Here is an 18,275-nt window from a genome sequence, read left to right as displayed (position 1 = left end):
AATCTTTGTGAAACACCCCCTGGTCTAATTGTCATTTTGCCCGTCCACGCACCATTTCGTCTAATAATCAGTTGATCCCATAGACATTTAGTCCATATACAATTAGGTTTAATTAGACTAAGTGTTAATTTTTTTTAAAGTGGAGGAGTTGTCGGATGAATTGACAATTTACCCCATCTTGAATCCAAACGGAGAGAAAGGTGTAGAATGTTCATTTCTATATGGACTAGTTTGCACCGGGAAAGGTCAATGTAAAGGGTGCAAAATTATCCCTACTTTGCAAAGTTTCCCCTTATTTTCTTGGTGTGTAATAATTGTTTTTACTGTATTCAATCTTTTTATATAAAGAAATCCACCAGGGGTCCGTTGCATAAAACTTTTTACCTGAGAAAACTCAGGTTGTTTTTACCGGAGTTTTTGCCCTGTGTTAAAGTCAATGGCAGAAATCAGACTAACCTTAGTTTTCAGTTTTTATCAGTTTTCTCAGGTAAAAAGTTTTATGCAACAGGCTCCAGATGTGCCTAGTATTGATTTTGTAGTCTGCTGTGCAAGACCTTCACGCGAGTTTAGTGGTCTGAATCCGGAGTTCACAATGAATTGTGCTCTCTAACAGTTTATATGTGCTAGTCTTGCGTAAAGAACTATTTATTAAATGTACCTGAAGGCTAGGATTGTGGGTGAGAGAAGTGTGAAGAGGGGCGCCCCACCGACCGCGAAGATTCTGCCGTAAGCAATTCTTTCATTCTAACATCACCTATTTAGAACGATAACCGATCACCTATAGCCATGATAACTGTCATACGGTTAATTCACTCTTTCTTTATCTTACAGGTCACCCAAAACACTGAGATACCGGTGAATGAGACTGGCCAGTTCATCCAATATGAAAACCTCTTCGTCAAAGCAGAGCAAGCTATATCGGCTGCAGCTCAGGAATCTCGTATGCCGCCACCTAGCGTTGCCCCGGATGTACTCAACCATAACAACGCGCACGCCGACGCGCGTGACCTGGCAGACGAGGACGCGATCATGCGCAAGCTGGTCCGGTGTTACAGCAGCGAATCCTTGACGAGTGTGACGTCAGAGTCATCTGTACAAGAGAATATATTTAGCACGTAAGTTTAAGATTCAAAACTTGTGCATACTCTTTTATTTTGCTTGACTTTGTTTGGTTCTGAACCCATCAATGGAAACACTGGGGGGGGGGGAGATAATTCATATTTCGCTTTATGAGTGTCCCTCTTCGAAGCGAATATCAAATTTTGGTAAATTTGAAAAAAATATTTTTGTCTTGATCTAAACGCTCTCTGTGTGTATACATTATATTATGTACATTTTCGTGTATTTTTTCCATTAAAGAGCAAACTTTGTATATCCTCCTGATATGCAAACACTTAATTTCATAAAAAATAAATACATATAATTATTACCTTTATTTCGAAAAAATAAAAACATTACCCATTCGCATGCATATTCAAAGAATGAGTTATTGAAATAAAAAAAAAAACACGCTTTCCGCACTTTCCTAAGATTGGACAACGAGAACGCTTCTATAGTACCACAGTTTACACAAACAAACATTTACAGAAGCTTTAGACCGACTTTGATATTCAAACTCTACATAAATTGAATATCTCAAATGAAATCAAACCTCATTCAGGCTCAATTAGACTCTGATGAGAAAATTTCACTAGGAATAATAATAATAATAATAGGCATTTATATAGCGCCATCTATCTAGAAATATTCTATTCCGAGGCGCGTTATTATTATTATTACCCCGGCTTTAGCTCGAGCTGCCTCTCAGCGCTCATGCATTCAAGGAATTAATCCTGCGGGTACCCATTTACCTCACCTGGGTCGAGTGCAGCACAATGTGGATAAATTTCTTGCTGAAGGAAATTACGCCATGGCTGGGATTCGAACCCACGACCCTCTGTTTCAAAGTCAGAAGACTTATCCACTGGGCCACAACGCTCCACGGAAACAGTCAGGAACATGATAGCTATAGACATCTATCATGTCCTTAATTAGTTATAGCATGGACCTACCAGCTGGTAGGTCCATGGTTATAGGTAGGGAAATTACAGAATGGGGAAACGGATAACACGGTTGAGATAACTATATATAAGATAAATATGCATGTGCGAAATTCGAGAGAAAATCATGTAGGTAAAAGAATATTAATGACATATTAACAGAGCAACGAAAAGAACAGAAGGAAAAGAATGTAGTATTCGAGTCCAGGGCAGGCACTCCAATAGAAAAGTGAGATAGAGAGGGCGAGAGAGACAGGCGGACAAACGGAGAGAGAGTGATGATAAGGAGAATGAGAGGAAAGGGAGCAAAGGAGATAGGTTTAAAAAAAAGAAAGATGTCGAGCGTGAGAAACAGAAGAGAAAATCAGAGAGAGAGAGACAGACAGACAGACAGACGGACAGGGTATATAGTCAGAGTAGGGTGAAAGAATAGAATGAGACGGAAAAACGGCGGAAGACGGCATGGGCAGAAATCTGTCCTCAAAGGGAGGGGGACCAGGGGCTGCAAAACTAAGTCATTTTCACCCCCTCCCAAAAAAATGACAAGCAAAAAAAAAGAAGAAAAAAAGGTTTTCAACCAAAATGTAAGGTCATTTAGTCCAGAATACATGTATTATATTTCGATTGTGAATGATGTATTTTTTCTCCATCATATAAAAACGAAAATAGTAGGGGGATTTTGATATTGTATGCCCCCAACTATTTTTGGTAGGGGGACGCGTCCCCCCGTCCCCCTGGGATTTCCACCCATTGAAGACGGGGAAAGATAGATTAGGCAGGGGAAGGGAGAGATAGGAAGCAGGGGACAGATATATGGTAGAGAAAGGGTTATAAATTGGAAGCGACGGTATACAGCTACCATAGAGAGCATTGCAAACAAGATATGATGAATGAAAGTACTTTATGATCCCAAATGGGTATGGTTTCATAATACCGATGCTAAAAGCCATGCGCACTCCCCAATACCCATGAAATTTCTATTTATTCTCTCCTTAGCGAAATTTGAAGGAAAGGCATTACGTGACGAAACGGTTAAATGTTCGATTAAGAAGCTATAATGGAGAAAGAAATGGTTAACTATTGGGAAATGATTTTGCTCTTTCATAATGTTGAAAAAATTGAAGCCGCCCCCCCCTCCCCCACTGAACCCATGCTACTGTATGATGATTGGTTAACAATGTTTATCTTTATTATGATGTTTTATCGCGAATTGTGCTTTTCGAAGGATCATACAAAGAAACATCTTCCTGTTTGGTGGACTTGCAATTGTTATCGTTGTTTGGTGACCCACCTTTTCGATGGCCAGGTTTCTGTATTTCTAGGTATACATAAATGTAAATTCAAATTGGAAGAATCATAATGAACAGTTTGATGATGATCCGCAGCATTTATATCTCGCTATTATGTTAACAAAACATTCATAGCCGCAGGCTCATCAAATTAAGATAATTAGTAACTATCTGCTGAAATGAGTCAATTCTGAGGGACAATTTGAAGGGTTCAATATTGTTTGCACTCGATCATTCAAAATTACATCATTTTTGTAGCTGTAAAATGTAGTTCGTCTTCATGGAAAAGTAAGGATTTTTTTTTTCAAAATAAGTTCACATCTAACTTAGATTTTGGATTGAGTTGAAAACAGGTTTATATATTATATTGATGGAGAAATTCATGTGGAATTATTTGGAAAAACATCTGTGTGTGTGCGTGATTGCGTAATAATTGGAATATTGATTGTGGTTGGTTGTTGGGATGTATGGGTGTGTGTGTGCGTGTGGGTGTGTGAGGGTGTGTGTGAGTGCGAGGGTGCGGTGAGGGTGTGTCTTGTGTCTGTTGTCAGTACGTGAGTGGGCGTGTGTGTGGATAGCAGAGAAATACATGAAGGGCCTACATGCCTTAATTGGGCCAACGTATGCCCATTTTCTTATTTTCTTAACATATTGTGAGTGTGGGAGATAGGTGTGGAGTGAGGTAGGTCTGTACTTAACGTAAAAGTGCCTATCGGCAGGCAATACACCCCCACCTCTCTCTCTTTCTAATTAACTGGTTTATCAAACGGAGAGGGATAATAATCAATTTACCGGCCCCAAATCTGTAGGGGCTATGATTCAACCGGGACTCAATTATTACAAGGTCCGGAGTTCAAATCCCAACGCAGCACTCACGTCCTATGACAAGGCGTTTATCTACATTTGCCACTCTCCACCCAGGTGTAGTAAATGGGTATCCAGTAGGAAGGAATTTCTTGGTTGCTCGAACGTCCGATCAGGATAGCCGTGACAAGGGTAATATGAAGTATGAAGCGCTTAGAAAATTTGTCATTAAAACGCTATATAATTAATGTTGCATAATATTATTATTATCTACTCCTTTTTCAATGCATAGTGTTGTGCTCGGCACTATTCTTAGTTGTGTAAAACTAGACGATATGAAAATAGCAAAAAGAGACTACAGACGTGCCGACCGAACTTTGGCTGTTCAATTTCGACCCCCTTGCTTAGCGAAAATACATTTCGATCGGTACTCGCAACTACATACAGGGCACTTCAAAGAAATGATGACGTCATCATGCACGCAGCGGTCTTCTTGAAACGCAATATCACCTGCGTAGATTCGATCTTATTTCACCATGTTCACCTTCGTAATTGCCTTCATACTTATACAAGGTGTCCCATCTCAAAAACAAGATGTACTGGGTCCTGTCTCACAAAGAGATACGATTGATCCGATCATCCACAACTATGGAAAGCCAGCAACGCCAACATCTGTTACGCATGTTTGTTCAAAATATTTTCTAGATATTGTATTCATACGTTCACTGTTTTCGTGACAGTTCAGTATACTTCTCTTTGTTTACAAAGGATATTGCGCAAATTTCTTAAAGAAAAAATGATGACATTGATGGATTTCCATGCTCTTTTGATCGGATCAATCGTAAATCTTTGTAAGACGGCGCCATGGGCTGTCGAAAATATCCCTGGATAGTTTAAGATTTCATGTTAATCTATAAGAATATTCCCTATGATTTTTCTTATAGATTTAAATCCTACTTTGGCGGAAATGTAGCTCGAGCATATCAATTGATTTAAATTAAGTGCAGCATTCCCTTTGTAAAGTTTGATTGTATGAACAAGCACTTTGCACATAATGAATTTGTGATGAGGCTGAAAAAATGGATGCAAACATTAAATTGATTCATATAGATATTGCAGGGGAATACAATGGATTAATGAAATTAAAGTGTCAGCTGGACAAATATCAATTAAACTGATGGGTGACAACGCGGGAAAATCTATTATGATGTTCTTCAAGGGCGGCGCGGCCAATATAGTTTGATGGGGCGGGGGATGGTTAGACGTACATAAAATCAGATGTTTTTATTCAAAAGGGTCATTAAAGAGGTTGCAAGACCCATAGTTTTCTAATAGCTTTTTCCCGTTCCTCGCTTCTTTTCTCCTCCCTTTCCCTCTTTTCCCCCTCTTTGCTTGAAAATATCGATGCCATTGCTGTTTCCAACTATAGGATTATTCTCACTCCGAATAAACTTTATTTCTTACCCTTCATTCTCCACATCATAACCTACACCTCGAAAGCTTTACAGACTTAAAAAAGTGGGAATAAAAGAATAATATAATGTGTCTGCAGATCGACTCAACAGCATTTCCAATCGAAATTACAGATTGATTAACTCTTTATAAGAGAAATCAAGTACACTACTTGGGGCACTTCATCACACCCCGGATCAATCGGCTGTACGGGCGCGCCATACGTGTCACGTGTTAGCTATGAACCTGGGGGTCACGTGATGTACACTTTTGAGACACGACGGGGGACACAGTCCACGTTCTTCGGTATTCTTCACGTTTCATTACGCATGATGCTAAAATCAATTTAGATCCTATCAGTATGGTTTCATTGAACAGAGAATAAGGGAATGAAAGAGGAGGAGCCAGTTTTATTATCATGAGAATACAATATTGCATAGCCGAGAAAAAAAAATATTATACAAAAACGTCAGGAGAGATGACGAGGTTGAAGCAGACGGCGACGTGGAATGCATGCATTTTATTTATATTAAAAATGAAAATTTGTAGTAGAAGTCGAAGTCATGTGTCATTGCAAGCCTTACAGGGGCAGCGGAAGCGGAGGCCGCTTTTTTCCCAAACCTTATACAAAAACGTAAAAATGACCATATGATTGTGATTTTTTTTGCATGGTCAGCCCCCCTCCCCACTTTAAAAACCGTTCCGCGCGCGGCCCCATGCCTAATGCGGTGTAAGTAGGGTATCTGCTAATACCAAAATATCCAGCAATTAACGCGAGGATATACCCAAATACACGCACACCCAATAACGCGCACATTGTTATGTTTTATACACATACACTGACACCCAACACGCTGAAGAAAATTTTATAGACGCACACCCAAAAACACCCAGGGACGCGCGGGAAGGAATTTTGAATTTTCATACTCCAGTACACATGAAAAACTTCCATCTTTGAAATCACAGTCCATTTTGGACAATGATGATGAAGTTGATAAAGGAGATAAACGAACGGGGGGGGGGGGTGGAGCTTGGAAGATGAAAAATTTGGAAAATGTGGCTTCCTGTGATACTGTATGGCAAACTGGATAGGTAAGATTGGAATAAATTGCTGGCTAGCTTACATTCCAATGGAATCCAATTATAAACCAGTACCTTTCACACACACACACACACACCCTCACACACATATACACCCTCACACCCACAACAATATATATACCGGACGATCTACAACCAGATGATGAAGTAATGCATTTTTTGTAAATATCTGAATATTTTTATGTTACATTTTCTTTATAATATCATAACAGAGCCGGTCAAATCGAGGTCATAATTGAGTATTCAAGCGAACCATCGCGTCTGATTGTAACAGTGGTACAGGCCCGTGACCTCCGACCTCTACCGGAAGGAGCCGCTCTTTCTGACACCTACGTCACACTTTACCTTGACCCTGATAACGATGTCAAAGGTCAAACAAAGATTTACAGGAGAAGCTTCAGCCCAGTTTATAATGAAAGGTAAGATCTTTTAAAAATACAATCATATTATTTAAACGAGTGAACACTCCTAAGTAATGCACTGGAAGAACACAGAGTATCGCGCAGTGTGTTAACACACAGTGGCCCGTAATCTGAACTATGGTTTAACTCAGACCGTGTTCTAACTCTGTGCTAAAATTATGGGAAGCCAATAAACATGTCCAAATTTGTTCACCGTATGTTTCTCATGTTTACTGTGCTCTTTCCCCTGGCTCTTACCTCATTATTTGGTGGTGAAGACAATTATCTTATTTATCCTTCCCAGACAGTTAAGAATGATTTGATAGTCAAACGAGCTAAACATTGAACCTCCATACTGTTAGAGATTTATGTCACAATTGGCTTTTCATAGTTAAACCACAACAACGTTAGACACGAGTTTTAATTCAACGCAGATTCAGATTACTGAGCAGTGTATCCAGATAGTGAACTGTGTGAAGTCATTAGGCCTATTCACATTCAACTTTAAAGTGTTCCACACATTGCATTTGTGAATTAGTGTTACAATGTGTTCACACTGGAAAATTGAAAATTTTATTCACACTTGTCAAAATACAATTAACAGTAAAGATGATTCCAAGCGGTGTTCTCTGTGTGAACATGGGTCACATTCAGGGGCGGATCCAGGTTTTCCAAAAAGGGGAACATTTTAATTCCCTCTTAAAATTTGGCAAGCAAAAACGGTCCTCACTTGAGAATGAACGACATAAAGTCCCATCAAAAAATATTCGCTGCGACTATCAGAAAAAGGGGGGGGCGCACCTTGTGTATGAACGGTATATTTGCATTAAAAATATGAATTATGACTCTCAAGGGTGGGGGGAACCGGAAATGCTACCCCCCACCCCCATCCTCTACTGGTCATAGGACTCTGTTTTATTTCCAGCCTGTGAAAGACTAGGCTAGAGGCTTCGTGTAGCGCTTAGATATACTGTATTTGTCAATATAGAAAAGAGCATACTATCCTCATTGTTACAATTACAAAAACTTACCCTAAGATAGTTTTGAATTGAGTAAGTATTTTTTTATGTAGATAATGACAAAACATCATCATTGTTTTGTTTCATTTTTTTCGTTTGATTTTCTAAAAAAAATGTATGATCATGGTCCTATGTAAGGTAATATAATAATAATAATAATACGCTTCTTCTTAATATAACGGTAAACTAGTATACCGAGTTACATCAGTACCATGTTCAATAGTCTTCCATCTCTCTTCATGCACTGTCATTTTTCATCAAACAAGTTTGCAATTTCATCTATTCTTGAGAGAAGTGGCGGAGGCGATTGATTGAATTTCACTTCTCCCAATATTGACCGATGGGAGCGTACAGCAAGCACCAAGTCTCATAAATCTTCTCCGCTCAGCGTTTGCTTTGTGCTGATTTCGTCCGCCATCTTGAATTCAATATTATCCCTTTTTTACTTTTTCAAGGAAAAGGCTTGCACAATCCTCTTTATTTTTATTAGTTTTATCTCAAATATATGGTCCACCTATATAGTCTCCTATTCTTCTCTCGTTCCTCTATTCGTCTACGAGAGAGGCCAGCCTCTTTCTTTGCCTATATTCATTTAAAATTTATTTATATATTTATTACTGAACCCATTTATATATTATGATTTATCCATTCATTTATTGATTTATCTATCTTTTCATTAATTCGTTAATTTCATATTTGATTATTGTCATCGTTTGTGGGTATACTTTTCCCCATTTTCTATATGCCTTTTCTAATAAAATCTCCGTCTCCCTATAATGCACACACTCAGCCCAGCCCAGAATAAACACATTCCCAACAACTACCCTGAAAACACACTCGCACAATAACCCTAAAAAAAACACACACACAAGCATCTTCAAAATACGCCCTCTCCCACAAACACCCAGATAACACGCCCATAACCGCCCATGCAATACCCACCCTCAACACACACACTGACGCAAGAGCATGGACCCAAACTACATTCATAATGAGAGGGAACATTACGGCAATGCACTGTTTGACTAAAAGCTTCCCAAACATTGCTGCAGCCGTACAAACTGCCCTGGGAAAAGCTAACTTTTTTCTTCACTTTCTCAATTATTGAAAGAAAAGGGTAGCTTGTTTTCGCATTTACTGCGGGGAAACTCTCTACAACGCATCGATTCCTTTGAAAATGCAATTAAAAGCTTAACTGAGAGCTGAGTGGCTTTTGTCGAACGTTGGTGGACTGGGACAGCGGATCATCCGAAGATTTGCACCGGACAAACAATTGCAAATAAGTCAAAGTTCAGAGCGAACATATTCCGGTGCTGTCCCGGTCCACCAACCTTCGTCAAAAGCCTCTCAGTATTGTGATTTACTAGCCTTGCACCCGGGGGGGCCACTTACATTGACGAGTGGATACCATGCGCGACCAAAAAAACACGTAAAAAGGATGTCCTTTTCACGATAGGGCACGTTACGTACGTAACGTGAAAAGGGTGTCAAAAACACAAAAATAATGAAAAAAGGGTATCCATTTCGCTAGTAAAATTACGTGTTTAGGGTCGAATTTGCGGGGATGATAAAACAAAATTAAAATATTTTATAAAGGATGTCCTCTTGCCCCAACACTACGTGTTTAGAGTCCTATTTGCGCGAGGTGTAGAAGGTGGGGTCGTACTAAACCAAATAAGGTAAAGCCGACAACCAAAGGACCCGTAACAATAAAACATTCCTTTACTTGTTTAGGGGTTCATTTCAGGAAATATTTGCCAAGAGTATCGTTTTGTTTCCAATACTTGTTAAGGGTAGGGTTTCACACGTCAATACTTGTTAAGGGGTGCATTTTCAGAATATGGAAATTACGTGTTTAGGGTGCTTTTCGAGACCCCATGGTCGCGCATGGTATCCACTCGTGAATGGAAGTGGCCCCCCCCCGGGGATTTAACCTGCATTTAAGAGGAATTTGTGCGTTGTAGAGAGCTTCTAAGTGGTTAATGCAAAAAGTCCGGAGTAAGGGAAAAAGGGGGGCTGATTGGGAAAATGCTTGGTCTAGTCTGTGGATTGTCTTAATAATACTCAGTAAAAATCTAGCAGTTTAACAGGCATAACACGGGTGAAATCAGTGGCGGACCGTGAACCAGAGGAGACAGTGATTGGAGTGTCACTGTATTGTTTGTGAACAAGCCTGTGCCCCTCCAATGTTTTGTCTCCTCCCGGTCACGGTCCGCCTCTGGGTGTAATGACAATTGTTGTGACCTTTTTGGTCATTTTCCTATTGTTACTTGTTGTTAACTTTTACTTGCAATCATTGACTATTGGTCATGGGCTGGTCATGGGCTGACCATAGGCTAACTGGCTGTTGACCATTGTGCTAAAGGGGGGGGGTAACCAAAATTCAAATGTCCATATCAAGAATAACAATTAAACACACATTATTATTTGAACAGTTCCAACAAAAAAGGGGGGGGGGCCAAAATTCAAATGTCCATATCAAGAATAACAATTAAACACACATTATTATTGGAACATTTCCAACACGTCCGCTACAACAGCCGAGGGTATTGGCACTTGCTAATGTATAGCGTATAGGTAAATATATGCCCAAACAAGTTCACGTGCATTATATGTTTTATGACATGATGACCTGGATCCTAATTATTACGATTTCAAAATGCAAGATACAAAACGAGTTTATTGGACCGTGATAAATTCAAGCATTACATTGAAGACTTTCTTGGTAAATGAGTTTCAAACGATAAAACACTTTCATCTCAAAACCATGAAGATTTTATCTGCCATATACCGATTACAACCGGTCATAAGCAAAGTAATATTACATGTTCAGTGGGAAAAATATTCCTTGGTCACGTGTCACCTTTCAACCAGTCATTCAATAAGGATCTGGATCTCATTTCAGTATTCCTATTTTAGTCGTAATGTATTCTTTCTTAGTTAATATTAAGTTTTATATGCGGGTTGCAGGCGCCAATCCGGCCCCCCCCCCCGAAGAAAAAATTGAATTTGTAATGTAAAATGTCATTGAAACCGAGATGTGCCCCTTCCCCTTTTTGAAGTTGAAGACTTTTTTTTGCTTGTCCATTTTTTCGGGTACGAAATATTAATTGTGGCTGAAAACTTCTTTTTTTTCTTGGGGGGGGGGGGCTAGTCCTCCGAAAAATCCCCCTCTCCCTTTGGGCCAATCCTGGAACCGCCCTTGGTGGCATGGTATTATAATATCTTACATTTCATCCTTACATATTTTTTTAATTTGTTAACATTGAAGGTTTTCAATGCGAGTCCGATGGGAGGATCTATCACGCCGTACATTACGTTTGACAGTAATGAACTATGACAGGCACACTCGCCATGAGGAGATAGGGGAAGCAGAGTTACTGCTTGGGGACATCGAATTTCAGCATGGACCTTTCAATACGTGGCTAAATCTTCACGATTCTAACGAGGTAAGTTTACTCTAATTTTATATGGGACAGCTTATGAAAATAAAATCAAAGTCTTATTAAAAATGTTTATGAATCAACCTCATTAGTACGGTATCTAGCGTTGAATATTTTACACTCTGAAAAAATATTGGGTAGGCCTAAAAATGCCCAGTGAGGGTAATTATGTGTCCAACCAACATTGGGCATTTCTTTTGGGCACTTTTATTTATCCAGTGTGATGAAAAGTTTGCCCATTCTGCAGTCATTGATGCTTATTTTTTAACCTTACTGGACAATACGCTTCCCGCCGGGCATGGTGGCTCAGTGGTAGAGTGTCTGCCTCATGAACGGGAGGTCGTGGGTTCGATCCTCGGCTGAGTCATACCAGACTTATAAAAAATGGGACCTCCTGCCTTCTTGGTAGGCGCTCAGCATTTAGATTGGAGAAGGGTAATAATAACATGTTATGTTGTGCAGGGCCCGCTGGTAGAGCAGTTTCCTAACTGAAGTGGCTACCCTGGGTAAATAAAACATTATTATTGGGTAAAATACTGCCAAAAGTTGGTTGGACACATAATTACCCTCATGTTGGTTAAAATTTCACCCAATATTTTTTTTTTACAGTGTACCGTTGCCCTTATTAGACTCGAATTAATATGTTGATTTAAAATCTGAAAGAGATATTGAGAGTTGTGTGACTTATTAGGGGGACGGGGTGGGTGAAACTTTCCTGTATGATACTGGCGTTTCATTCAGCCCCCCCCCCCCTCACCTTCTGGATAAATGTTAGATCCGTTGGCCAAAGTGGCGTGCTCCCCCCTCTCATGTTTGAGGAAGTTACAGCATATATAAAGAGAAAAAGTTAACAAGTCTAATACCCTGAAAAAGTACAAATTTGTATCATGACTGATTTGTTTTAAATATTAATTTTGTGACTTTTAATAAAATACTAGACTTTCTCGCAATAGACTTGGCATATGCACTTCTAGTATAGGGTTTTCATGGGATGCAGCCCCCCCCCGTCATGAAAAGGGTTAAATCATGTATTGACACTTAAATTTGAATATCTATCTAATTTCTCTCTTTTTATATGCTTAATCACAAATTTTAGAAATATTTTAACTCCCTTGCTTTGTTGATCCCTATCACATATTCCTGTGGCTTCATTTTTTTTGTGTGTGGCTTTGATACGCCAATAATATCATTATCCATTATTCCCATGCAGAAACCAGAGAATCTAGGTGATATCTTGTTTTCTTTGAGCTATCTTCCAACGGCTGAGAGACTCACTGTTGTCATAGTAAAAGCTAGGGGCCTTAAATGGAGTGATAACAAAAAGTCAGGAGGTAATTTGTTTGATGAATTGTTGCATCTCTTCAATGTTGCCGAATGCAGAATAGTAGTAATAATAATAATTACAATAATAATAATAATGATAATAATATGAATAATGATAGTAATAATAATAATGCAATAATAATAATAAAAATATGAATAACGATACTAATGATAAAAAAGAATTACTACTACTAAAAATAATAGTAATGATGGTAGTAATAATAATGAAATAATAATATGAATAATAACAATAATAATGGTGATAATAATGTAATAACAGTAATAAGAATGTGAGTAATAATAATAGCCTTTTTTATCATATGAATGGTGTTTTTTGAGAAAATCATTAAATAGCCATTTTAAAGTCAGCACTGCTGCTATATCGAATCGTGCAATGCAGGCAAGACTGCCAGTGGTGTTCCATTTGTTTCTTTTTTTTCTATATATCAATTTTCTATTCTTATTCGAAATAAGAAACTAGATATTTCATGATTCTGTGTGAAAGTTAACCGTTTGTTTCTTGTGTGCATTCAGAACATACAATAATCTGTGTAAGGTGATCATTTGTCAGATCATTTGCATTTGACCAGGAAAGAAAGAATACAGTACTATAAATGGAGAGGTAATCAACAACAACTTGATAAGGACTATATTGATTCATGTTTCTCCCTGAATTCTAGATCCATTTGTGAAAGTGTACCTTCTACAGAACGGCAAGAAGTTAAGTAAAAAGAAGACGTCAATGAAGCGAAGTGAAACCTGTCCCATCTTTAATGAGGCTATGATGTTTTCTGTGCCATCCAACATTCTAGAGGTACAGTAAAACAAATAATGCACAGATTTGAGTGGGTCGGTGGGAAAAAGGATGATTTCAACTGTAGTGTTTATTTATAGTATAGGCCAGATTTTTACATAAACATTAACATGGAGCGTCGGGGCCCAATGGATTAGTCTACAGACTTTGAAACAGAGGGTCATGGGTTCGAATCCCAGCCATGGCATAGTTTCCTTCAGCAAGGAATTCATCCAGTGTGTGCTGCACTCGACCCAGGTGAGGTAAATGGGTAGAGGCAGGAAGTAATTCCTCAAAAAGCTGTGTGCACTTGAATAGGTAGCCTAGCTTAGTTTGGGTAATAATATTAGTAGGGCCCGCTGGGAGAACAGTTTTCGGAACATTAGTGGTTACCCTGGGTAAATATACCATTGTAACTATTATTATCATTATTGTTATAACACGAAGCTTAAATAAGCAATTTGGATTATCATTTCAAACCCACATGACATGTAGGTATTGGAAATAGGGACAGCACAGTCAAATGTCCCTCTGACTTCTTTGACGATTCAGCATCAGAACTGAACTTGAAATCAATTGTTGTGTGCACACAAAAAAACACAAGAAGTCGCCAAGATGGGTATACTGCATAGGCAAATAAATATGTATGCATGAACCATGACCAAATACATAAGTTTCATCAAGGACCTGACTCAACCTACCCATGAAATACACCTGTGCATGTTTTACTTTATATTTTTTCCAAATTTTAAAAAAATAACAATTCTACTAGAATATCAAATGATGATGAAAATCACTATCTGTTGTATTTCATTATTTTGTTAATGGGGGGGGGGGGGAGGTGCTGGGGATGGGGTTGTTAAAAATCACTTGATTCAAGACTTATTTTATATCATTTATATAGCACCTTTGCATCAGATACAAAGCGCATTAAAGAAAGAAATAACAGAAACCCAAATAGGGAGTATAAAACATCAAAAATTACTACAAAATTCTGAATACTATATGGAAACTGTACAGAAAATTAGAATAGGTAAGACATTTCTGAAATAATAATAATAATACCCAATTTTTATAAAGCGCTTTTCCCAGAATGGCCCAAAGCGTGTTACAGCATATATTACCCCGGTCATTGGATTCATTTCAATCCCGCACGAAAAGTGCACAATTTCCACTCCCTGGGGAGCATTCCTTGCATTCATCGCAGCCTCATTATGGCGCTGGCAAAATCAAACATACAATATCTTTCGCATCCTACCGGGTACTCATTTAGCACCTGGGTCGAGAGTGGCAAAGTGTGGATTAACGCCTTGCCAAAGGACGCTAGACCGCGGTGGGATTTGAACACACGACCCTCTGTTTACAAGGCGAGAGTCAGAACCACTACACCACGGCTCTTCCAAATGAGGAAAGTGTTGAGGAAGCCTTTAGTGAAGTCGACAAGGAGTTCCATGTTTTGGGGGCAATGGTAGAAAAGGCCTTATCACCTATTTGTTTAGCAATACGAGGCACAAGATTATTACTCGTGGCCGAGCGAGTATTGTATTCGGATGTGTGTGGATGGAGATCAGCTTACATGTAGATGCTGTATTGATCTGATTCGTTACATCTTGGTTCATCCTTTCTATGATTTATAGAAAGTCACTTTACGTATCACCATAACCATGGTTGGAATGGCATACAAGACCCCTGTTATAAACATGTGCATTATTTTTTTTTTATTTTTCATTTTAAAGAAAATGGTTAAATTCTAGTGCGGCTTTTATCTATGAAAGCATGACTGAATATTCTAATATTCAAGAAAAGGTAATGACTGTAAAACATTAGGGTATGGCCACATCTGCACAGTGTTATTGTATACATAAAAAGGGTATCCATTTTGAGAAGAGGACAGCAATGGTTGATACAGAAGAAGGGGTTGTTAATTCTCTTGATTGATATACATGTATTTGTTTTATTACGTTCATCCTTTTTTGTTACTTTACAGAAAGTTACTTTACGTATCACTGTAGCTGAGGTTGGTATGGCAGGCAAGACCCCCAGCGTCGGACACGTCTTAATTGGTGCTAACTCTAAAGGATCCTCACTGAGCCATTGGAATCAAATGCTAATCTCTCTAAGAAAACCTGTTGCTATGTGGCACTCCCTCAGGAAATAGCATTCCATTCCCATCGGGTGAGGCCGTCTTCCCGGGCGACGTTTCACACAAGCCACTTTTCACGAAACAGCAGCCGTCAATGTGTCTACTATGGTTTACACGCGTCGAGTTGATCTTGGCAAGCTTTAGCTGGTGTTGTGAAATGAGGTCCGATAGATAGAACTACATATAGTACACTGCCCTCTAAAGTCAAGAGAAAGTCAGTTAAGAATGAGAACAGAGATAAGTCTATAAACACAAGTTCTTATTCAGACTCATGTCATGCCAACTTCTAGGCCCATGTAGAGTTACATTGATCCAATCAACCACAAATATGGAAAGCCAATAAAGTCAATGTCTAAAATGCATGTCTGTTCATAATATTTCTAGATGTGCCGCATATTCCTACATTGTTTGAAAAAGAAATCGTGCAAATTTCCTGTAGAAAAAATTATGACATTGATGGATTTCCATACAATTAAGGTTGATTGGATCAATCACAGCTCTGTGTAATATACGGAGTACTGTTGGACAGTATCTTATACTGGCTGAAAACACACACCAGGTGCCCGTTGCAGAAAGAGTTGCAATCAATTGCAACTCTAAAAATCATGCGCAACTTGATTTTCAACCAATCAACAGCGCGCATCTTCGACTTGCGACTGATTTTTTGACTTGCGTTCAAACGCAACTCTTTCTGCAACAGACCCCAGTACAAGGGTTCAATTGTTTGTTTGTTTTGTCTTATTCATGTATTCCAAACACTGCTTTCCAAAACTTATCGGGTCTTTATTCTATATAAGTAATTTATTTGTATTTTGTTGCATATTTGATTAGTCAGTCGTTGTAAATAGTACATGAAATTCAATCTTTCTGTTTGACTTTGTGTTTTTAACTTGTACTTTGCACTAAAAGGGGAATTCAACATTTTCATAAAAACGATTTGCATGAAAAAAAGAATACATGTAATACAAAAAAGCAGAATTTTAAGTTTGAAAAAAGAAAGCTTGGGTAATTTGATTCAATTAAAGAGCAAATGTGCACATCTTGGATTCCCTTCTACGTGGAGCGTTGTGGCCCAGTGGATTAATCTTCGGACTTTGAAACAGAGGGTCGTGGGTTTGAATACCAGCCATGGCGTAATTTCCTTCAGCAAGAAACTGATCCACGATGTGCTGCACTCGACCCAGGTGAGGTAAATGGGTACCGGTAGGAAGTAATTCCTTAAGAAGCTGTGTGCGCTATGAACGCCTAGCTTAGCCGGGTAATATAGGAGCGCCTTAAGCACCTAACAAGGTGGAAATGTGCGCAATATAAATATCCTATATTATTATTATTCTAGAATTACGTGTAGACCGCCAGTTATTACATACATGAATCTCCTTAAAAAAAGAAAACAAAATAAGTGAACTTTTTTATTACAAAGGCTTTGAAAAAGAATTTCAATTCATACCATTTATTGTTCATAATTCTATTTGAATAATGTAAAATTTATCATAATTCATACCAGTTTGAATGTTTATAACATACATGTATAAGATTTGTTTTATATCTACTGTAATCATCAATGTCCAAATATACAAAAACAAAAATGCTCACTGAATTTTCAAGAAACAGTGAATGTATGAATATACATCATGTGTAGAAAAATAATAGATGAATATAATTGGTAATGAATCTTTTACTGCAAATTTTTTTGAAAATTGTTAAGTTGAAACTGACAATTCTCTGTAGTTGCGACACTTCAGGCGAACGAAACACCGACACGGTGCTCGAGTTTCAACAAATTTCACAAAAATTTGCAGTAAAAGAAGATTTATAACTGATACGGATGGAGGGGTTAACAATCTTCCATCATATGTTTAATTGGATAAAGTTAATGACCGAGGAATTGTTTCAAGGTTGTCTTCAAGGAAGCTGACGTTTTGGATGTGAAGTACAGAAATCTGGCTAAAAACATTGAGTGGCATTAATCCCAACATAAGCATTTTTTCACAATAAGTATTGTGTACCATCATAGAATTAGGAGTAATAATAATAATAGCGGCATATTTACCCAGGGTAGCCACTTCAGTTCCGAAAACTGTTATCCCAGTGGGCCCTGCTATTACAGGAGTACATGTACCTCCAATGCTAAACTGAAAATCCCCTGTTCCGTTCCTATGATAGCTATATCTCCAGCAACCTCCAAAACTGAAAATTAAGAATTTAATATAGCACCAAACACCTTATTGATGCCTAAACACCGGCAGCAGCCTCATTTCATATTAAGTGTTGTGGCTGATGGGTGTTACACCTACACTGCATGTACAGTGTATCATCATATTTAACACCTGACAATTTGTGGGTATATACAGTATGTAATGATCCGTGTAAATATAATTATGACCAAATGTACGTAAACAAAGCTGAATATGAATTCAATTCAATTCAAATTTATTTTCATTCTTCAAAATGATACAAATAAGTACAAG

At 38.4% G+C, this 18,275-nt stretch overlaps 1 protein-coding gene across 1 annotated transcript; it reads left to right on the top strand.

Annotated features, from left to right (window-relative positions):
* The first annotated feature begins 786 nt into the window (after nucleotides 1-786).
* On the top strand, nucleotides 787-16,444 carry LOC121406212 (synaptotagmin-12-like). Its single transcript, XM_041597235.1, has 6 exons — nucleotides 787-1,115; nucleotides 6,898-7,104; nucleotides 11,377-11,554; nucleotides 12,759-12,879; nucleotides 13,552-13,685; nucleotides 15,652-16,444. Exons 1-6 carry the CDS (start codon nucleotides 787-789, stop codon nucleotides 15,820-15,822), a joined length of 1,140 nt encoding a protein of 379 aa, XP_041453169.1. The 3' UTR covers nucleotides 15,823-16,444.
* Nucleotides 16,445-18,275: the final 1,831 nt, after the last annotated feature.

This window comes from Lytechinus variegatus, chromosome 19 (assembly GCF_018143015.1).
Source record: "Lytechinus variegatus isolate NC3 chromosome 19, Lvar_3.0, whole genome shotgun sequence".
Taxonomy (NCBI): domain Eukaryota; kingdom Metazoa; phylum Echinodermata; class Echinoidea; order Temnopleuroida; family Toxopneustidae; genus Lytechinus; species Lytechinus variegatus.
The sequence above is the reverse complement of the archived record's forward strand: the minus strand, read 5'-3'. Positions and strand labels throughout refer to the sequence as shown.